Source organism: Mastacembelus armatus, chromosome 23 (genome assembly GCF_900324485.2).
Source record: "Mastacembelus armatus chromosome 23, fMasArm1.2, whole genome shotgun sequence".
Lineage (NCBI taxonomy): Eukaryota > Metazoa > Chordata > Actinopteri > Synbranchiformes > Mastacembelidae > Mastacembelus > Mastacembelus armatus.
The window spans coordinates 1,078,831-1,101,881 of record NC_046655.1 but is presented as its reverse complement, the minus strand read 5'-3'; the positions used below and the strand labels follow the sequence as shown (position 1 = coordinate 1,101,881).

At 41.9% G+C, this 23,051-nt stretch overlaps 1 protein-coding gene across 2 annotated transcripts in view; it reads left to right on the top strand.

Annotated features, from left to right (window-relative positions):
* Positions 1–22,827, top strand: part of braf (B-Raf proto-oncogene, serine/threonine kinase) — a 41,758-nt gene extending 18,931 nt beyond the window's left edge. For both annotated transcript variants that reach the window (XM_026326624.1, XM_026326623.1), the window contains 8 exons: positions 29–113; positions 248–424; positions 501–547; positions 737–855; positions 1,013–1,144; positions 13,061–13,195; positions 16,181–16,334; positions 18,046–22,827. In XM_026326624.1, the coding sequence (XP_026182409.1) occupies positions 29–113; positions 248–424; positions 501–547; positions 737–855; positions 1,013–1,144; positions 13,061–13,195; positions 16,181–16,334; positions 18,046–18,068 (872 nt within the window). In that variant the 3' untranslated portion in view covers positions 18,069–22,827. The remainder of the gene's footprint in view (positions 1–28; positions 114–247; positions 425–500; positions 548–736; positions 856–1,012; positions 1,145–13,060; positions 13,196–16,180; positions 16,335–18,045) is intronic.
* Positions 22,828–23,051: the final 224 nt, after the last annotated feature.

Below are 23,051 nucleotides of genomic sequence, written 5' to 3'. Positions count from 1 at the left end.
AATGTCCTCTTTTTCTCTTTTTTCACAGGTGATGTGGCGGTAAAGATGCTGAATGTTACTGCTCCCACACCACAACAGCTTCAGGCCTTCAAGAATGAAGTTGGAGTCCTCAGGTAACTCTTTAATCAGGAGAATCCATGTACCTCACACCTAAATACTGCACTGCAACTTTATGTTATTGAAGTATCCACCTTGTATGAAACTGTAGTTTTATACTTTCATCAGCATGTGTGTGTGTTTCCAAAAGGAAAACACGTCATGTGAACATCCTGCTGTTCATGGGCTACACCACCAAGCCTCAGCTGGCCATAGTGACCCAGTGGTGTGAAGGCTCCAGTCTGTACCATCACCTCCACATCATTGAGACCAAGTTTGAGATGATCAAGCTGATTGACATCGCCCGGCAGACTGCTCAGGGCATGGAGTGAGTTCCCCCACAAATACAGTCAAGTTTGATGATCTGTCGGTCTAATCACTTATTGTATTATTTTCCTCCTCAGTTACCTGCATGCCAAATCAATTATCCACAGAGATCTGAAGAGCAACAGTATCCTTTTTAAATATTTCACTGTCAAGTTCATTTTTAGGATAAGACTTTTGTGTTCTGCAAGTTGAAGATCTGTTGCTGGTGCAGCTTGCTAAGAGACAAGCAGGAAGTCAGATATAACCTTCATACTTCTATGTGGAAGAGAGCATTGAGAAGAAGAGAATGCTTCCTTGACCACGTCTTTCCCAGATATTTTCCTCCACGAGGATCTGACAGTGAAGATCGGTGACTTTGGGCTGGCTACAGTTAAGTCCCGCTGGAGTGGCTCACACCAGTTTGAACAGCTGTCTGGCTCTATACTCTGGATGGTAAGTGATCATTTGCCAAGTTTTCCTTTTACCAGGTTTACATCTTTTTTTTTTTTGTATTTATAAACCTGTCTCTTCACATGCACTTGGCCAGCAGCTAGAAGTGTGTTGTTTTCTTTGGATCATGCGTCGGTTCATGTAACTTTTGCACTTTCAGGCTCCAGAGGTAATCCGGCTGCAGGACAAGAATCCCTACAGCTTTCAGTCAGACGTCTATGCCTTTGGCATTGTGCTGTATGAGCTGATGTCAGGAGCACTGCCTTACTCAAATATCAACAACAGAGACCAGGTAAGAGGATTCCATAAATTGCATCGAAAACTGCCTCAGAGGTTACCATAACCAAAACTCAGTGCATTTTGTCACAATAGCCAGAGTACAGCTCAACAGCTCACTGGGTAGGTTTACACTGAAAAACTCCTTCACACATGGTTAGCTATGCAACCAAAACAAAATAACTCCAGCAAGCAGAAAAATAGGAACCTTGCCACTCTGGGTCATTTCATTCCATTTGCATTGAATGCAATGCAGTGTTGCCACGTAAACTCCTGTAATTCCCAAATGTAAAATAGCTTTGAAATACGATAATACATAACATGTACGTTAATACATAATGATAAAATGTAGTATTTTTAGAGTCTATGACTATTTTATGCATAAGATTAGGTTTTACATTCGCTTAAACACATAAAATAGTTGTTGATTAATTCCATTTTAGTACATCAGTGTATTTTACATTTAAACACTGGTAAAATGTGAGTGGTGATTCTTAGATTAGTAAACAGGAACAGCAAATAGTGTAGTTTAGGTAAATAAGACTTCCTCTTAAACATAAGATCAGATAAAGACAAACCAAAGTGGAACTGTAGCACTCCAGGCTACCTGCTTTTAAACAGCATGGAATTCAGAAAATACCTTTTTTTGATAACATTTGATTCATGTTGTCATCTGCCTATAATTCCTCTCTTTTACAAATCTTAATAATATGGAGTATAATAATACCCTTAATAATCTGGTGTTTTCAAAATTTTTGATAGATAATTTTTCTGAATAGCTATTATTCACATCTTTTCTTGACTGCCTATAGCAATCCCAATCTGAAAGATATTCTGTTCACTGTTCACAGCTGCTTAACAAAATAACTTGAAATTAACAATCTACTTGCAATTGTTGTTGATTCCTTGACTGTTACACTAATCCTTTTAGTATTGAAATGTTTCAAAAGTCTTTTTAAAAGAAATTTTCAATTTTAAAATATAATTGGTTCTTCATCATAAGGAAACATAATTAATACGAAGATGCATCCTTTGAGATGTTTGTGATTTACCTGAGAAGACAAAGACCCGCATAATGAGCTGCATAATGAGCCTTTCAGTCAGGAATATGGCTGAGATGGAATTACTGCAATGCAATACAAATGCAAACATTCGTCATCTGAGTCACGTTATTCCTCTGAGGACAAAATAAACTCTTCGTCGCTGTCTGGAACATACGAAGCGCTTCTTCAACCGCGTATCGTGCCATCATCCAAATGCAGAAAAAAAGTGAGTAAATTCTATGAAACTTGACATTCTATGCCATGTCTCAGTGGTGTGTACATAATTACATGGCTCACCTCAGATTATTTCCATATGAATAGTGTGCTCAGTGCGAGGCGTGATTACATTAGCTATAATGAGGTGAGACTGAAGAAACCGTGCCAATCCTTACTTTCATACAGATTACATTAAAAGAAATGATTTGTTTTCAACTTGAATTGTTTAATTTCAAAAACATTTCAAGCTTTCTAGGCATATATTTCTCATTTTTATGAGGCAAGTATTTGCTGAGATTCAGGTGGTTTTATTTACGTGTCTGTGAAGAGGGATGACAGAGAAGACGGAGAGCGCACCCTGTCTGCTTTCTTTATTTTACAAAAGCAGAGAATTTTGTTGTTATTATGAGTGTATGCAATTAAAACTAGACCCTTTACAGATTTGAATGATATATTGCTCTTATCTGTACGATCAAAACTGATGGAGTAATTTAAGTTCGTTTTAGCGTTATCAGGAGATGCCACAAAACGTGCCAGCGTGTTTGTCACCCCCTGAGGGTTAAAGCACTTGCAGAGGCAATCACCATGACCATCCAGCAATCCAAATTCCATCCGAGGAAGAAGGTTATCACCTGTGTTAAGGCTGGAGAGAGACCTCAGCCACAACCACAGACAAGGGGAGGCTATCTATCTACCACCCCAGATTGGCAGCTGCGAGTAGACCTGGGAAGACAGCTGAAGTTCCGAGACCACATCGTGGAGACCAGACTCTGGCCAGACCTGGTCATATTTTCGGACTCCGCCAAGCAGATGATCATGTTACTGACTGTACCCTGGGAAGAACACATGGAGGAAGCGCACAAGAGGAAGCTGACTAAATACACAGAGCTGACAGAGTGGTGTAGAAGCCAAGGGTGTCAGGCCCGAAGTGGGCTGCTGTGGATTTCCTGGATGCTCCATGAGTAAAGCCTTGACAGGGTTTGGAATATCTGGAGCTGCAACGAGACATGCAATACACTTTATTACAGACGCTGCAGAGGAAGCCAGACGGTGGCTTTGGTTGAAGAGGGCGAGCCCATGGATTGTTGCTGCTGGGATGGAACCTGAAAGCCTGTGAATCCCAGATGGGGCACCTGGGTGAGGGGGTATGATGTTGAAAGACCCGAAACCTCGAATGTGGCCAGGAACATCACTGAACGTGCATGCCAACATGCCATCCGTCAAGATGTATCTTCAAACCAGTCTATCCATACATCACTTAATTTAAATAAAAAAGTGTAAATGTATTTTCGCACTTTTTACTCCTCTGACTTATAGTGCGACTTATACAGCAAAATGTGGACATTTAGTCATTTTGTCGTGTAATCACTATTGTTAGAACACACTGACTAATTTTCCAGTGCGACTTACAGTGGCAAAAGTACTCACATTCTACACTTAAGTAGAAGTATAGATACTTGTATGAAAAAAGACTCTGGTAAAAGTAGAAGTAACCGATTCAACTCCTTTACTCATGTAAAAGTAAGAAAGTACAGGGTCTGAAAAATACTTAAGTAAAAAAGTAAAAAGTAATTTTTTTTGCCATCAATGATACACAATACATCTTTTGATAACTCCACAAAACTAAAAAAGGTTGACACAAAAACAGGAAATTCTTTTAACAACCTGCACAGTGCTGGTACAGGGAACAAAACACAACGCATTTTCCATGAATCGTTCTTGGAACAGTCATTGAACAGTTCTTGAAAATACAGCCATATCTGGGGAATGTGTTGCTTTTCCGAATGTGCTTCATCGTCATCAGCAACACTCCCTGGATCCCTTTTTAACTCCATGTCGCACTGTAAGTTTTCTTTTTATCATAACCTGTACACTCATTCGATTTCCCTGTCTAGTTAGTTATATCTTTTATGTTGTGTCGTGGGCAGCTTGGTGACTGAGTAGTTAGCACTGTTGCCTCACAGCAAGAAGGTCGTGGGTTCACAACCCAGCCTTTCTGTGTGGAGTTTGCATATTCTCCCTGTGCTTACGTGGGTTTTCTCCAGGTACTCTGGTTTCCTCCCACAGTCCAAAAACATGCATGTCAGGTTGATTGGTGACTCTAAATTGCCCGTAGGAGTGTGTGTGAGGTTGTCTGTCTTTGTGTGTCTCTATGTGGCCCTGCGACAAACTGGTGACCTGTCCAGGGTGTACCCCTGCCTTTCACCCGAGAGAGAGCTGGGATAGGCTCCAGCAGATCCCCGTGACCCTGGCTTTCAGGAAAAAGCGGGTATAGAAAATGGATGGATGGATTTGTGTCGTCATCCGTGGAGGTTGAAAAAGCAAAGTACACTTTGATAATGTAGAGAGTAGAAAATGCTGATATTTGTATTTAAATGTAGGGAGTCAAAGTAAAAAGTGATCAGAAAAATAAATACTCAAGTAAAGTACAGATACCTGAAAAATCTACTTAAGTACAGTAAAGAAATATTTGTACTTCGTTACTTCCCACCTCTGGCGACTTATAGTCCAGAAAATACGTTTTCACATTTCAAATTATAATAAAGTCAGCACCGAAAAAAAAGTCACTTGAGCCAACAAACACCACTGGAGACAAGCTGCTGTTTTAGTGCTTTGATAAATCCAAGTGTGAAACTGTAACTATAAAAGAATACGCAGCTTGGTTCAGTTTCAAGCTGAAGTAAGATTAAACATTGCTCAAGTCTTAAAATCTGACTTAACAGTTTCTCATTAATATGTAAATGGTCATTGTAGTTGCAAAGCTAAAGATACTACAATATAAACAAGGATGACTGACTTTACCATTCAAACCCAACAATCAGTATAAATGAGAGATCTACTGACATTTATAAAGTGTTTTTTAATCTCACAATAAGTAAACAGTCCCCTTTTAACATATTCTAATATGTAGACAGAATGTACAAAAATATGCTAAAGTTACAAAGCTATGAATAATGAACACCAATACTCACAAACATGGCATCTAACCAGCTTTGAAACAGGATGCAAGGGGATACTTCAAGGTCACCTCACATGGTGTGGATGCCATACCTCTACCATACTTCCTGGTAGACAGGAAATTACATCGAGGCACAAACCGGTAATGCACTGAAATACCAGAAGATGGAGCCATAACACCTTAAGTTTAACATGATCCAGAGCACTCCCGGCCTGGGGTCACTTGATCCCACACAGTGCTCTTGTCTAATTAGTGGAAACCTCAGGGGTCAGTAAGACTATCTCATGAAGAGGTTGAGTGTGTATAGATGCATACTTTCTAATTACTGATTAATTTCAAATGGTGTCTTGTCTTTGCCTTGCCTTTTTTGCACATCATTTCACCAATACATTTACTGAGAAAAATGGTGACATGTTCAATACTTATTTTAATGGCTTTATACATATACAACTTAATCGCACATTTTTATCTGTTATAAATGTACCTTAAATTAATACTTTTACTACTCTAATCAACATGGGCATGGACAAACATGGATGCTTTATGCAAATGTATGTTTACTATTAGGGAAACCACCCTAAACATAAAGAACATAGGCATGTTTCAAAGATAGTAGATGTTTTTCAAAGAACGTATTCATGTCTTTTAAACACATGGGGAAAAAAGAACATAGAAAAAACAGTTCCCATTATTTCTCGTTCTTTGCCCTGAGCCAGTTGCTCAAACAGACAAGCCTGTTTACATTTTCAAATGACAGGGCAGCTCACTTTTTCTCAACAACATGCCCTGACAGTGAAAACAATCTTTCACAAGGTATGGATGTGGCAGGTGTTGCTAAGTATCTGCAGACATTGTTTAGTAAATTAATTTACTGTTCAGAAGACCTTTTTCTTTCTCCATTTCTGTTTGCTGCTGGTCTCTTTAGTGTCTGCGGCTTTTGGGGTACAGGGTTAAGACCCTCTACATGACAACTCAGCTGATCCAATAGGTTTTCAAAGGGATTTAGGCCTGGAGAAAGTGCAGGCCACTCCATTTGAGGTACCCCAGCCTCTAGCAGCCGTTCCCTGACAATGTGACCTCAATGAGTTGGGGCATTGTCATACATGAAAATGAAATCAGGCCTGTGTTGCTCATGCAGGGGCACAATGACTGGATTAATAATGTTATTCAGGTAGTATTGGCTTGTCACAGTACCATTCACAAGGGGTAGGGCAGTTCTGTATTGGCTAAACACACCTGCCCAGACTCTTAACACCACCACCCCTAAAGACCCATCTGGTGACAACTGGGGCTGATGCATAGCGTTCTCCTTGATGTCTCCAACAGCCTTTGCATCCATCATTTCTGCTCAGTGTGAATCAACTTTTGTCAGAAAACAGCACTGAGGCCCACTGGTTCCTCGCCCCTGTGTTCAGGTACCCTTGCAGGTCGTCTAGCGCGCAGACTATGCTGATGTAAGTGGTTTTGAATGGCCTGACGTGACACTCGGGTGCCACCTACCTTAAAAGTGCCTGGAGTTGAGTAGCGTTCATCATCTGGTTCCGCAGTTAACCTCAGTGTCCCTCCTAGTAAATGCTTCCCTTGCTTGCACTGCCTTGGCTTTAGCCTGAGCTCTGAGAGCTGTCATAGTAAAACTGAAGCTTTGTTGAAGAGGGTTCAGACCGAGGTATAACCGATTCCTGTGACAAGCTTATGATATGGTTGTCTTTTCATTGTCCTGGCCTCAACTGAACACTGACTTAACAATTCCTCGTTAACATTTAAATGGTCATTGTAAGATAAGATAAAATAAGATAAGACAAGAAAAACCTTATTTGTCCCACAATGGCGAAACTGCATTGTTGCAACAGCAAATTACACAGCAGAGTGCCAGAAGTAGCAAAGATGCAAGATAAATAAGAAACTAAAAATATTAAATATTAAAAAATACAATGTGGAATAAAACTATAAAGTGTGTACAATATGTGGCTATGGGTATGTACAGTATATGGACATCGATGGATAAATAAATAACAGGTAAAGTAACTACAGTATATTGCACTGATGTGATTTACCTTATAATACAGTATTGTACATGATTACAGCAGATGGATGACAAGTGTACAGTGTTAGTAGTGATTATTGTAGAGCCTGACAGCAGCAGGAAGGAAAGACCTGCGGAATCTCTCCGTACAGGATGGCTGATGCCACCACAGAGTCATAGGAGGTCCTCAGGAGTGCTCCCCTCGCCCCAAAAGACTGCTGTCTCCTCAGGAGGTAGAGCCGGCTCTGGCCCTTCCTTTACAGTGCGTCTGTGTAATGAGTCCAGTCCAGTTTGTTGTTCAGATGAACACCCAGGTACTTATAAGAGTTCACTCTCTCAATGTCCATTCCCTGGATGTTCACTGACGAGGGTAGAGTAGTCCACCACCATCTCCTTGGTCTTCCCCGTGTTGATGATGAGGTGGTTCAGTTGACACCAGTCCATGAAGTCCTGCGTCAGTTCTCTGTACTCTGCGTCATCATCGTTAGTGACGGGCCCAACAATTGCAGAGTCGTCTGAGAACTTCTGCAGAACACAGCCATTCGTGTTGTGTCTGAAGTCTGCAGTGTAGAGGGTTAAAAAGGAAAGGGGCCAGAATAGAATCAGAATCAGAATGAGCTTTATTGCCAAGTGAGAGTGCACACACACACACAAGGAATTTGTTTAGGTACGGGGGGGGGTACTCCAGTGCAAACAGACATAAATACAAATGCTACAAAGGGTCAAACAGTAAACATAAATGCTACAGAAATGCTACAAAAAATCTAAAAGACTAAAAGAAAAATGCACAGATAACCTGAGAAACAGGATGAAAGGGGAACTAATTGTTGTGCAAAGAGCAAAAAGGTGCAAGTGTCATAGTGCAGGTGGTGGAACGGAATGGTGGAGAGCTACGAGTTTAAGAGTTGGATGGCCTGAGGGAAGAAGCTTACTTTGTGCCAGGCTGTCTTGATGTTTGGAGCTCTGAAGCGCCGGCCAGACGGTAAGAGCTGGAAGAGGTGGCGTCCAGAGTGATTTTCCGAGCTCTTTTTCTCACTCTGGAGGTGAACAGGACTTGGAGGGTGGGTAGGGTAACACCGATGATCTTCTCAGCGGTCCGAACTGTCCTCTGAAGTCTTCGGATGTCTGATTTAGAGGTAGATCTAAACCAGACAGTGATGGAGGAGCACAGGACAGACTCGATGACCGCTGAGTAGAACTGGGTCAGCAGCGTCTGTGGAAGGTTGAACTTCTTCAGCTGGCGCAGGAAGTACAACCTCTGCTGGGCCTTCTTCGTGATGGAGTCGATGTGGAAGTTCCACTTCAGGTCCTGAGAGATGGTGGTGCCCAGAAACCTGAATGACTCCACTAGTGCCACAGTGCTGTTCATAATGGTGAGAGGGGGGTGGGTGGGGGTGGGTGGGGGCATTTCTCCTGAAGTCCACAACCATCTCCACTGTTTTGAGCGTGTTTAGCTCCAAGTTGTTGTGACTGCACCAGTGAGCCAGCTGCTCCACCTCCTGTCTGTATGCAGACTCTTCACCGTCCTGGATGAGACCAATGACAGTGGTGTCATCTGCAAACTTCAGGAGTTTCACAGAGGAGTCACAGGAGGTGCAGTCGTTTGTGTAGAGGGAGAAGAGCAGAGGGGAGAGAACACACCCCTGGGGGGCGCCGGTGCTGGTGATGCGGGAGCCAGAAGTAAATTTCCCCATCCTCACTAGCTGTTGCCTATCCGTCAGGAAGCTTGTAATCCACTGACAGGTAGAGTCAGGAACGGAGAGCTGGGAGAGTTTATTCTGGAGGAGTGATGGGATGATGGTGTTGAATGCCGAGCTGAAGTCCACAAACAGAATCCTTACATAAGTCCCTGGTTTGTCCAGATGTTGCAGGATGTAGTGCAGCCCCATATTCACTGCATCATCCACGGACCGATTGGGTCGGTAGGCAAACTGCAGGGGGTCCAGGAAGGGTCCAGTGACGTTCTTCAGGTGGGCCAACACCAGTCTTTCAAAGGACTTCATGACCACGGATGTCAGAGCCACTGGTCTGTAGTCGTTGAGTCCCGTGATTTTTGGCTTCTTGGGGATGGGAATGATGGTGGAGCGTTTGAAGCATGCAGGGACTTCACACAGCTCCAGTGATCTGTTGAAGATCAGAGAGAAGATGGGAGCCAGCTGGTCAGCACAGGTTCTGAGGCATGATGGTGAAACCCCATCTGGTCCTGGTGCTTTCCTTCTCTTCTGCTTCCTGAAGAGCCGACACACATCGTCCACACTGGTCTGAAGTATTGGGGGGGGGGGTTGATGGTTGGAGGTGTTAAAGGTTGCTCTGGAGGACAATCAGAGCAGGTGGGGGGTGATTCACATCTGCAATAAAACTCATTCAGATCGTTCACCAGCGTTTGATTGCCTATTGAGGAGGGGGATGGAGTCCTATAGTTGGTTATTGTCCTCAGGCTTCTCCACACTGAAGCAGAGTCGTTAGCTGTAAACTGGTTTTCCAGCTTTTTGGAGTAGCTCCTCTTAGCTGCTCTGATCTCCTTATTCAGTGTGTTCCTGGCCTGATTATACAAGACCCGATCACCACTTCTGTAGGCATCTCCTTTGGCTTTACGAAGCTGTCTGAGTTTTCCAGAGAACCACGGTTTGTCGTTGTATGTTAAGAAGGTCCAGGTGGGAATGCACATGTCCTCACAGAAACTGATGTACGATGTAACAGAGTCCGTGAGTTCGTCCAGGTTTGTGGCAGCAGCTTCAAAAACACTCCAGTCAGTGCATTCAAAGCAGGCCTGTAGCTCCTGCTCTGTTTCCCTGGTCCATCTCTTTACAGTTCTCACTACAGGCTTAGCAGATTTAAGCTTTTGCCTGTATGTTGGTATGAGGTGGACCAGACAGTGGTCAGAGAGTCCTAAAACTGCTCTGGGGACTGCGTGATATGCATAGTCCACTGGGGGGCCCACACACTGCAGGTCAGGATGTCAGACACACCGTCCCAAGCTCTCACAAATTGGCGCTGGTTCAAAGTTCACACCAGCCTTCTCCAGTTTGTCTCTTAAAAGCACCAGCTATATGGTGTTGAATGTGCTGGAGAAGTCAAAGAACAGAATTCTCACAGCGCTGCCAGGCTTCTCCAGGTGAGCCAGAGCATGGTGAAGGAAGATGACCGCGTCCACCACTCCAATGTCGGGCCAGTAGGCGAACTGCAGCGGGTCCATCACTGAGCTCACCACGGAGCGGACGTGGCCCAGGACCAGTCTCTCCAGTGTCTTCATCAGATGGGACATGAGAGCCACCAGCCTGAAGCTGCTGAGGTTTTTAGTGTGCGGTGTCTTGGGCACTGGTACCACACAGGAAGTCTTCCAGAGCTGTGGTACCACCCTCAGCTTGAGGCTCAGATTGAAGACATGCTCCATAACTCCACACAGTTCATCTCCGCAGGACTTAAGAGGCCTGAAGCCATCTGGTCCAGCTGCCTTCCTAGCCTTGATCCTCCTCAGTTCACTTCTCACCTGGGTTGGTGTGAGGGACAAGGGTGGGCAGGGGGGCTGTGTGCTGGGGGAGTGGGTGAGTCCATGGAGCTGTGAAGTGGTGGGATGATGGGATGGGCAAGAGGTGTGAAAGGCTGAGGGAGTGGGGCATTGTCCAGGTGTTGGGGAGAAGGCATGCAGCTGTGTGGGGTGATTGATCAAACCTAAGGAAATGCAGATTTAGATCGTTAACCCGATGCAGATCCTCCTCAGCTTGTGCGTGGGGTGCTTTGAAGCCTGAGATGGTCTTTAGGCTCCGCCACAGAACTGATGTTCTGCTGCTGCAGCTGCTCCTCCATCTTCCTCCTGTAGCTGGCCGTCCCCTCTCTGATCTTCCTCCTCAGTTTCTTCTGTACAGTCCTCAGCTCCTCCTTGTTCCCTGATCTGAAAGCTCTCTTCTTCTCCTTCAGGAGTTTGATATCGTGGGTAATCCACGGCTTGCTGTTTGGAAATCACGGTACAGTCCGGGAGGCTACCGTGTTTAAGCAAACGTTTATATAGTCCGTGATGCAGTCTGTGATGCCGTTGATGTCGTCCCCATGTGGGTCGTAGAGCTCTGTGCACACAGTGGTGTTAAAACAGTCCTTCAGAGCCTCCTCGCTCTCAGCAGTCCATCTCTTCACCACACGTGACACCACAGCCTGCCTGTGCAGGTTTACACACAGGCTGCAGATAAACAATGTTGTGGTCAGCAATCCCAAGGGGAGGGAGGGGGGATGAAGAATGCTTCCTTGGTGTTGGCATAGAACAAGTCCAGTATTTTATTGTCTCTGATGGGGCAGGTGACATACTGTGTGTATGTGGGCGGAACAGATGAGGGAGATGCGTGGTTGAATTCTCCAGAGATGAGGAAGAGGGCCTGTGGCACTGTGTCTGCAACCTGCTGGTGATGGAGAGCAGCGTGTAACAGGCTGTGCCTGCGTTAGCGGGGGGCACTTAATGCTATCACAATGATGTGCGTAAACTCCTGCGGCATAGTATGGCCGCATGCTAACTGCTAACAGTTCAATGTCTCTGCTGCACTTTTGCCCCCTCACTGTACAGTGTCCTGGTTTTCACCATCTCACATTAACAAACACGGCCCGACCTCCTCCTTTCCTTTTACCACTGTCCTCCTTTCTGTCCGCACGCAGCAGATAAAAATTATCCAGTGAAACAGCACAGTCAGGGATGTGAGGGGTCAACCATGTCTCTGTGAACACAATGATACTGCTCTCTCTGTATTCCTGCTGGTGTCTTATGAGTGCGGCAAGCTCATCTGTTGTTGGGAATGGACCTCACATTCCCCATGGTCACGGAGGGGAGGACAGGTCTAAATTCCCTCTTCTTTACCCGGAGCTTTCTCCCAGCGTGGCGGCCTCTGCGTATCTTTCTAAGCAGCTCCGCCGGGATCACATGCCTGTCTCGAGGGAACACTACAGCTCTCCACAGCGCGGAGTAAAAATGGGCGCACAGTGTGACTGAATCTTAGTTAACAGTTCAAAGCGGCGTAATTCTTGAGAAAACAACAGATTTGTGTAGAACTGAGCTTTATAAAAGAATATATACAAAAACAAACAAGATAAAAGCCAAAAAAAGTTAGAAGAGAGTGAAAAGACACAGGAGCTTTTGCAACCAGCAGCCGGCTCCCACCATCGCCGGAAGTTAAAAATTAGTAGTTAGAAAACTCAAGATACTACAGTATAAACAAAGACGACTGACTTTACTGCTCAACCCCAACAATCAATATTTTTAGAGTGTTATACAATCTAATAACAATAAGTAAACTTGATAAACAGTCCCCTATCAACATTCTAATACATAAACAGAATGTCCAAAATATGCTAAAGTTACAAAGCTATGAATAATGAACACCAATAGTCACTAACACTAGTATCTAACAATCTCTGAAATGTAGGATACAAGTGGATACACAAAGATCACCTCACATAGTGTGGAAGACCATGTTTCCTGATCTCCACCATACTTCCTGGGAGACAGGAAGTTACTTTGAGACACAAACCTGTAATGCATTGAAATACTAGCAGAGGGAGCCATAACACCTGAAACTTAACATGGTCCAGAACACCTAGAGTAGAACAGACATTGTGAGTTCTATTAGAAGAAACAACTCAAAAAAGATGTTAAGCTTATTTTTGTTTTCAAATAAATAATTTGACGAGATGTATTATCTTTTCCTGTAGATCATTTTTATGGTGGGTCGGGGTTACTTGTCTCCTGACCTCAGTAAGGTGCGTAGCAACTGTCCAAAGGCCATGAAGAGACTGATGGCTGATTGCCTGAAGAAGAAGAGAGAAGAGCGACCTCTCTTCCCTCAGGTGAGAAATGAATGGTGATGGTTTTATATTTCACTGGAAGTTGACAGATGTACATAATTTGCTACAGTAATAATGCTGCAAGCCAGGGCTATGCAGTCTAAAGTAGCTATATTGTTAGATAAGCTATTTCTGAGGTTTTTAGGTGCAAATACAATAACTTATGCTTTCTCTGAATTTAATAGTAGAAAGTTACTGGCCATCCAGGCCTTTATGTCAGTTAGACACTATTGAAGTCTAGTCTCTTTTTGTAACAATTCATGTGAAACTGTGTTTTGGAACTGTTCCCAGTGTAAAATTCTGGTAGAGCATGTTAGATTTATTTCATAATGTTTTATTTCAAGATTTCTCTTTTTGTTTTAGGGATGTTAACCTTTTATTCCTTTTGGCTAAGTTTCACATCCCCAAATGCAAATTCAGTGTGTCCAAACCTTGTTTTCCCACCCTTAAGATTGATTTTAAGAATATCAGCTCCATTATGTGCTCTAGAAATGTTAAGGCAATGAAAACTATGGCCCTTTTTAGTACTTTTGTGACCTCATAAGACTATTGCTGTGTGACCCCTGTGAAGGACTTGTGTATCTTCAAAAGACTATTGCTGAAGGATTTACATGACCTCAAAGATCTAACAGCTTTGATCTTTTTTTCTGTACCCCTGTACATGATTTGTGCACTGTGTGTTTTATGTCTTATAGTAGTGAGGCTGCGAAATGGCAAAATAAAGGTCTTAAAAAAAAAAGGATGCAGCCCCTGAATTGGGACACAACTACGTTCTCTATGGGTTTGGGGTTGGAGTTGGGTGGGTGTGGGGGGAGGTGACAGCTCTAAGGAACCTGCTGTTTTAAGACAGTGGCTGTGTCCAAAATCGCATACTGTCTAGTATGCGATTGTAGTAGGTAGAAGTCTAGTAGGTACTACATTTGAGTACATAGTTAAAAAATTAGCAAATTTTTTAGTTCCCTGCTAGGCTAGCTGGCTTTTGTTCAAAGGGATAGAGTCACGATTCCAGTTCAGTGATCCTCGCCTCCAAAGCTAGCACAACCTTACACTTACTCCAAGAATCATTATCACTAAAGGAGAAAGAGGAATAACTAAGCAGGAGAGAGATGGAGAGAGGCCATGCTACCAACAAGCAGAGCTAACTTGTAGGCTAGTGAGTCAGAAGTAACCAGATAAGTCTGGAAATAGCAAGAGGTGCTGGACAAAAAGGAAGCTACTTGACTACCAGTGCTTCAACTGTTGGAAGTATGTTAATATAAGTAATTTGATTGACTTTGATTGAAGTACAGTGGGTACGGAAAGTATTCAGACCCCTTTAAATTTTTCACTCTTTGTGTCATTGCAGCCATTTGCCAAAATCAAAAAAGCTAATTTTATTTCTCATTAATGTACACTCAGCACCCCATCTTGACAGAAAAAACCAGAAATGTAGAAATTTTTGCAAATTTATTAAAAAAGAAAAACTGAAATATCACGTGGTCATAAGTATTCAGACCCTTTGCAGTGACACTCATATTTAACTCACATGCTGTCCATTTCTTCTGATCCTCCTTGAGATGGTTCTGCTCCTTCATTGGAGTCCAGCTGTGTTTAATTAAACTGATTGGACTCGGATTAGGAAAGGCACACACCTGTCTATATAAGACCTTACAGCTCACAGTGCATGTCAGAGCAAATGAGAATCATGAGGTCGAAGGAACTGCCCAAGGAGCTCAGAGACAGAATTGTGGCAAGGCACAGATCTGGCCAAGGTTACAAAAGAATTTCTGTAGCACTCAAGGTTCCTAAGAGCACAGTGGCCTCCATAATCCTCAAATGGAAAAAGTTTGGGACGACCAGAACTCTTCCTAGACCTGGCCGTCCAGACAAACTGAGCAATCGTGGGAGAAGAGCCTTGGTGACAGAGGTAAAGAAGAACCCAAAGATCACTGTGGCTGAGCTCCAGAGATGCAGTAGGGAGATGGGAGAAAGTTCCACAAAGTCAACTATCACTACAGCCCTCCACCAGTCGGGGCTTTATGGCAGAGTGGCCCGACGGAAGCCTCTCCTCAGTGCAAGACACATGAAAGCCCGTATAGAGTTTGCCAAAAAACACATGAAGGACTCCCAGACTATGAGAAATAAGATTCTCTGGTCTGATGAGACCAAGATTAAACTTTTTGGCATTAATTCTAAGCGGCATGTGTGGAGAAAACCAGGCACTGCTCATCACCTGCCCAATACAATCCCTACAGTGAAACATGGTGGTGGGAGCATCATGTTGTGGGGGTGTTTTTCAGCTGCAGGGACATGTTGACTGGTTGCAATTGAAGGAAAGATGAATGCCGCCAAGTACAGAAATATCCTGGAAGAAAACCTCTTCCAGAGTGCGCAGGACCTCAGACTGGGCCAAAGGTTCACCTTTCAACAGGACAATGACCCTAAGCACACAGCTAAAAGGAGTGGCTTCGGAACAACCCTGTGACCGTACTTGATTGGCCCAGCCAGAGCCCTGACCTAAACCCAATTGAGCATCTCTGGAGAGACCTGAAAATGGCTGTCCACCAACGTTCACCATCCAACCTGACAGAACTGGAGAGGATCTGCAAGGAAGAATGGCAGAGGATCCCCAAATCCAGGTGTGAAAAACCTGTTGCATCATTCCCAAGAAGACTCATGGCTGTACTAGCTCAAAAGGGTGCTTCTACTCAATACTGAGCACAGGGTCTGAATACTTATGACCATGTGATGTTTCAGTTTTTCTTTTTTAATGAATTTGCAAAAATTTCTACATTTGTTTTTTTCTGTCAAGATGGGGTGCTGAGTGTACATTAATGAGAAATAAAAAGAACTTTTTTGATTTTGGCAAATGGCTGCAATGACACAAAGAGTGAAAAATTTAAAGGGGTCTGAATACTTTCAGTACCCACTGTAACTCATGTAACATTCTTCTTGAAGGTGTTTCGTTCTGGGCTGATTGTAACTGCTGAATCTATGTTTTTCTGTCAGATCTTGGCATCCATTGAGCTGTTGGCTCGCTCGTTACCCAAAATCCACCGCAGCGCCTCAGAGCCTTCGTTGAATCGAGCTGGCTTTCAGACAGAGGACTTTAGCTTGTACGCCTGCGCCTCACCCAAAACCCCCATCCAGGCCGGTGGCTATGGTGAGCTCAGACAGACACTCAAATTTGTTTTCTGTCCTCAAGTATTACACTGATTTAATGTTAAGCTGAATTGATTATAAAAATCAGCTGATTCTATGCATACAGTGGCAAGAAAAAGTATGTAAACCCATTGGAGTTAACTGTTTTTCTGCATTAATTTGATCTTCATTTAAGTCATGACAACAGACAAACACAATGTGCTAAAGCTAATGAAATTCTAATTTCTTGTGCCTTTACTGAACACACCCATTAAACATTCACAGTGCTGGAGGAAAAAGTAAGTGAACCCTTGGAGTTATTAGCAGGTCAGACCTCCTTTGGCGGCAAAGACTTCAACAAGCGCTTTCAGTAGTGCTGGATCAGACCTGCGATGTTCAGGAGGACATTTTTACCATTCCTCTTTCCACAGCAGCTATGATTAGTAGCTTTGTGAAACGGTTGCCCTTTACGCTAATGGAAAGGTTTTAATGTAAAGCATCTGTGGAGCACTCACCAGTAGCAAACAAGCAAGTTGGAGCAATTCGATTTATTGGGTGTGAGGAAATTATGTTTTAGAAAAATTAGTTATTAGTACAACCTCACTGAAGGTCTCACAGATCTTTTTATTCCAGCTTCTCAATTATTGAAGCTTTCAACAACGAGAATGGCTCATAACAGGATGATCACAAGATAGACTGATCAAACAATAAAATAAAGCTAACAATGTAATCAAAGTTAATTAAGTAACAAATTGTGATGCAGAGATAAAAACCACAAAGAATAAAGCACCATAATGGGACACTGATTATAACAAATCTGATTCCGTATCAATGCTGTTGTTACTTGTTACAGTTTAATTATTTTGCCATATCAGCTGACTTGCGGTCAGAAATTTTAACTGGAATGCCTCCCATGTCAGATTTCTGACTTGACAAATCAGTGAGAACCTTACCAACTCTGATCGCAAAATTTAAAAGGGGATGTATTGACAGTGAATGCTGTAGTAATGTGCTGTTCATTAGAGCCTCTCTTTATACTTGTATCTCCAATGTTGTACACAAACTATTGCTTAGGACATGTTGTGGACATGTTGCTACAGTGTTTGGGAAAAATGCTGTGTTATGAATTGTTGCTGAAATTCCTAATAGTGAATTTCCTGGCCAGATCTTGGTTTTCCAGCTTAGGGTACTGGAATGCTGTAAGTTCAGATGTGATATAATTCTCAATACTGAATCAAATGCATAAGGTTAATAGGTCACACTGTAAGGTACAGTGTGTAAAATATGAACGATTTAGCAGCATCAGGTGGTGAGATCACCAAATGCAACCTTCTGGGAACCTCTCACGCTCCACTGCCTCTGTTTCCAGGGGTGATGAAGGGCACGGTGCCTGTCTCATTTAAAACAAAATGTGATTCCCTGTCTAGAGCCAGTGTTTGATTTGTCTGTTGTGGGCTACTGTAGAACATAGGCAGCACAACATGGCTCCCTCTGTGATAGGAGACCTGCTCTCTATGTAGATTTAAAGGGTTCATTCTAAGATTATGAAAAGGCAGCATTTGTTATTTTCCAGTGATTACATAATAATGTCAATGTATTTATGAATACTATATTGTATTTCCGCTAATAGGTCACTCTAAATATTACACATTGAACATTTAAGATGGTTCAGGTAAAAACAGCAACTAATACATAACGTTCCTTACACATTCATTTTCTCTCTTATTTCACAGGGGAATTTTCAGCATTTAAGTAAGTGCTACAAATCCCTCCAGTCCATCTCTCATCACTTCTCAAGTCTTGTGTCCCTGCAGTGGATTTGTTCATTACTGGAAAAAAAAGAAAAAATAGTCTCAAAGAATGTACTGTTTTCTTCCTCTGTCAACCTGAAGAAAGCTAACTCAAAGGGGGCAATGAAAAAAGCAGTCTGGCAGACAAACGGCAACAGCAACAGACAAAACTGAATTTGGAAAGAATAAAAAATCAAAAAGTACCTATTCTGACACAAAAAGCGAATATAATGGCTTTCTTGGTTGCTGGAGGTTAAAGATGAAGGCAAAAGGAATGGAGAGACAGAGGTGAAACGCCAGGAGAAGCCAAGGCTTTCGACGTCACTCATCCCATCATTTCATTTGTGGGAGAGGCTGCGTCATCAGCTGGGCTGCTAAACTGCACTTTGAGCTACTGCAGAGTGGGGCCTGTGGAAGGTGAAGCGGCCTCCCATCTGTCAGCTGAAAGGGAAGGTCATGTGTCAGCCCGTTCCCGAGAAGAGTGGAGATCACTAGGCAAGGGTCAAACCCGAAGTAAGATGACTTGAAAGACAGCTATATTTTTACTTTTTCATTTGTTTCTCATATTTCAAATTTTAACTAGCACTTCCTTGAAATACTGAGCTTTTTTGTCTTTTGTTTCTTCTGAAGAGATAATATCTATTTTATTTTAAAAGAAAGCCTTTGTCACAGTCACGCATCACAGGCTTCTGCTCTTATTTGTCTCTTTGGGCGTGCACAGACCAAATTCTGTATTTAAGCTTCTTGTTTGCCTCTAGTTAATTTGAGATCAGTGATGAAATAGTTGATGGATGCCACATGAGATGGCTTTCATATTACGTTTAAAGAACCTCCTCTGATCAATTAGATTTGTGTTGATTAGTGAGCTTTAGAGATGTTCAAAAGATTTTTCTACCATGATGCTCTACCTTTTCAAAGGATTCAATGTTTATGGGAAAGCAGGAGAAGCAGATTTCTTCTGCAGATTTCTGGTAGAAAACTTTGGAGATTGACACATTTGGCTGCCTGTGAGAGCTGTTCACAGTGATAAAAAGAGCTGTTTTGCTACAGAAGCTAAACCAGAGAGTTGTTCTGTTCAAAGAGCCTGGTCCAAGAAACGCTGCTGTCCAAGCTATAGAATGTGTACAGTACTAATCTAAGTTTTGAAGTTGTTACAGCGTCTTTTACAACAAAGCTTTTTGTTTGCTTCTGACTTTTTTTTCTTCCAAAAAACAGTTTTTGTGATCATGGCGCTTTAACATTGCACTCAGCCTAAAATGGGGACCTTAGTGGTTGCAGCTGCTGATTATTGGGCTGCAGCATTGTCTGCTGAATAGACCAGTGATCATCTAAAGAGTCGTTAGTCTTGAAAAAGCCTGAAAATGTTGAGTCACACCTTTTACCTTTTCTATACACATGCACCTGTACTTTTTCATTCCAGCATGTGTTAAGGTGTAGTTGTTAATTACAGGTTGTTTTTATTTTGTTGTCATTGTTTGCCTTTTTCTGTACAGGCAGGCCTGCAGATATTTACTTATTTATGTGATTTTTTTTTTTTTTTTTTTTTACATATGTATAAATTTACTTTCATAACTGCTTTCTTTGAACCTATCAGTCTTTTGACACTTCTTTTAGTCTTTGCGACACATGTACTTGCACTTTGTAGAGATGGATTTAAGCAATTTAGCAACTTGCCTTGTCTTTTTTTAAATTGAAGAATAAATTGACATACAGAGCTGATGACCCAAAATTCATCCAATGCATGAATTAGTTGCAGGGGCTAAATATAAATATTTTGCAGGGAAGGCTCAGTGGTCATCAAAACTGTCTTGATCCAGCAGCTGAGTGATGTGAGCTGAAAAATAAGACTAATGGCATGACAACTACATGTTGTGCAGGTAGATCTTACAGTTGAAGTGTGCAGCCAAACACAGAAATTGCTACACCCTGTAATTTGGACATTTCAGTCATTGGGCAGCTCACGGATTGTGTTAGGTTCAAAATGGTAACTAACCTTTCCAGCAACTTAAAAGACAGGAAAAACCATGTCAGGTAGTCCCAAACATGAGTGACTCTAAGTAAAGTGTCTTCTAAGTCAGTATTTGGTCATTAAGGAAGAACTTTAGTTTTTAAGTACTGTATTTTAACTTCACACTCACCTGGTATTGTCCCCTACCTAATAAACAGCTATGAAGTTTTTCATCTGTCCAGTGACTTGAAATTGTATTAGTTTTCCCATAGCAAATTTTGTGACATTACAATAGTGTTAATATGGATATATTTTCTAGACTTAGCTATATCAAAATTGAAAACAATACACAACAGTAACTAAACCCAAATGCCTGTGAAGCCTGGTATCTACTGATAAACCTTAATGTCCATCAGTTTGTTGAGTGGTCTTTGGTCCCAGGTGATAGCAACAAGGGTAGGGCAAAACATTTAGAGGACTCCTTGATTTTTTTCAACTGCTTTATTTTTACAATTTTGGTAAACATTGAAAGTTGATTGCTGAAAGCTGGGAACACTGCAGAGCTGCCAATTTTATTTTGAAAGTTTGAAATACTGTTCCAACATGCGCATAAAATTATTCCATCAGAACTGATCTGTTACAATTTAAAATTCACAATAGATCACCCTGTGCTTTACGTGCCAGGAAAAAAGTAATTTAGCTGGTCATTGGTAAGTTAGGCTCTTGTTCTATTTGTCAATACATAATAGAAGAAAACAAACAAGCTAGATAAATGTTATTCCAGATCATCCAAAAATAAAACAAAGGAAAATAACAGAAAACAGATGGTGGAATGGAGAGGAAACATAAGCCATCAGATGGTCATGCAGGTTGGAAACAAACCCCTGTATTATTCAAACTTTCTAAGTATTGTTCCCCAGACACTACAGACGAAGTTAGTTTAACTGGAGCATTTAGTGTTTAAGAAGATCAGATGTTTTTCTCATGAGTTGGTAGACATCAAAATAGAGTTAACAGTGAATATCTAACTTATTATTCATTTGGATACATCCCATTTTCCTTAACTGCATTAATGTTTCCCACACTTGCATCTTTTCCTTGAGTCTTAGCGCCACTCAGATAAGACACAAGGAGAGAGCAATCAAGGAAACATATTTAAAGAGATGTGAGACCTGATCCTTCATCTGGGATGACTGCTGAAAAAGGGACGCGTCGGTCCATAAAAGCTTCTTCAAATGATGGTCTCAACTTATGTCATCCAGGCAACCTCCACCCTCCTCAGATTTGGGATGTCTGAAAGATTGCATACTGGAATAAATTCCAGGTCAAGCAAGGATTGATGAGAAGGGAGTGATCAATTAAGGGAATTATAATGTAGCCGTTGTCTCTGCAAGACTACCCATGTTCAAACAGATGGAGTCAATTTAGGTCAGTCAAAGCAGACTGACCATGTGCCTTATAGTGTGTCAGATGCTGTGGATTCACTTGCTCAGCACAAAACAGTGTTAGTTTGATTTTGAGTACAGTCTCACAGAGTGCTAGTATCACCTGGCACCAAACAGTGACAGCCAATGTATGGCTCCACAGGGTTTGGTTAATACTCTACTTTTATCTACCAGTATACTTGACACACACAGTATGTCATCTGTGGTTAGGCTCACATGCGACGTTGTAGGCCCTTTTTTAAATATTACATATTCCCCTGTCCTGTGACATCTCTGATAGGAGGGACGTACCTCTCTGTCCACCATTTCGCATCTGAAGAATATAAACTGCTGGGATCTTCTTTTTTGATGATATTCTCGTATCAGTAAAAAATACTGGTGCCTATGGAAAAGAACAATGTGGGAGGAAAATGGTTCTGAAGGCCTTTACACACCAGGAATAATGCAAATAAACGTCATGGAAAAGCAAAAAATTTGGAGGCAAATTAAACGCAACACATCAAACAAATATGCTACAGTGCCTTCTTAAAAGTTGTGCTACAAAAAATGGATTCCTCATCAAGCAATGATACCTTGTTCAGATTTTACTAAATAAAAGCATAAAAATAAAATGTGGGGTGCACCCAATACGCACAAAAACAGTCGCTATATTGCACCCACACTCATCATGCAGTGTTCAATGCCAATAACTGTCCTCATACAGTCATTCTTCAGAGAGCTGTGTTGACAGATAGTGGCAGTTGTCTGTTGCACATGTTCTGATGGGTCACTGTTAACAGAATGGGACCTGAGGAAGCAAACAGTAATGACTTTTTGAAGTGCTGTATTTATTTTCCTTAGAGATCTTTATTTTCTATGATAATATTATCACAGATGTATATTTGTTGAACCTTCATAGAACCTACAGGAAGAAAACAGTGAGCTCCGTCACTGAAGCTCTCCCCTCCACTGATCTCACCACACACAACCTCTTCCTCCTCTTCATCCACAACTTTCTGTTCAACTTTTCTCTAGTTTCTCTAGTTTTCAATTCCTTTCAACTGAGAACTATAATGAAAAAAAAACTTTACAGAGGTTTGTTTTTCTTTTCCACCTGTAAATAATTGTACAAAGGAAATACTGTTGTTTTGCTAGGAGGCATGGAGACTACAAATGTAACAAATTATAAAATGTTCAAAATAAAGCGACAAGATTAAAAAACATTTTGATAGGTAGAGTTCTGATAAAAATGGTTATGTAAAAATATTTAAGGCTGTATCATAAGAAGAAAGAGCTTGATGTATTTGTTGTGAATATGAAAACTGATGTATTAAAGAAGTGCATGAAAACCAGTTTGGTTTATGTCTTTCATGTTGGAGTCATGTTGTTATGGTGTGATGCTCTCCTGACTTGGAAATATTTTATATCCACATGGTGGCACCATCTACCACTGTTATATGCCCAGAAACAACTGCTAAGGAAATGTGCAGCATTCACAGTTCATACAGTCAAATTAGAGCTAGAGATCTTCATTTATGTTTAATGACAAGTACAGAGGTACCATCTGGGGTTAGGTT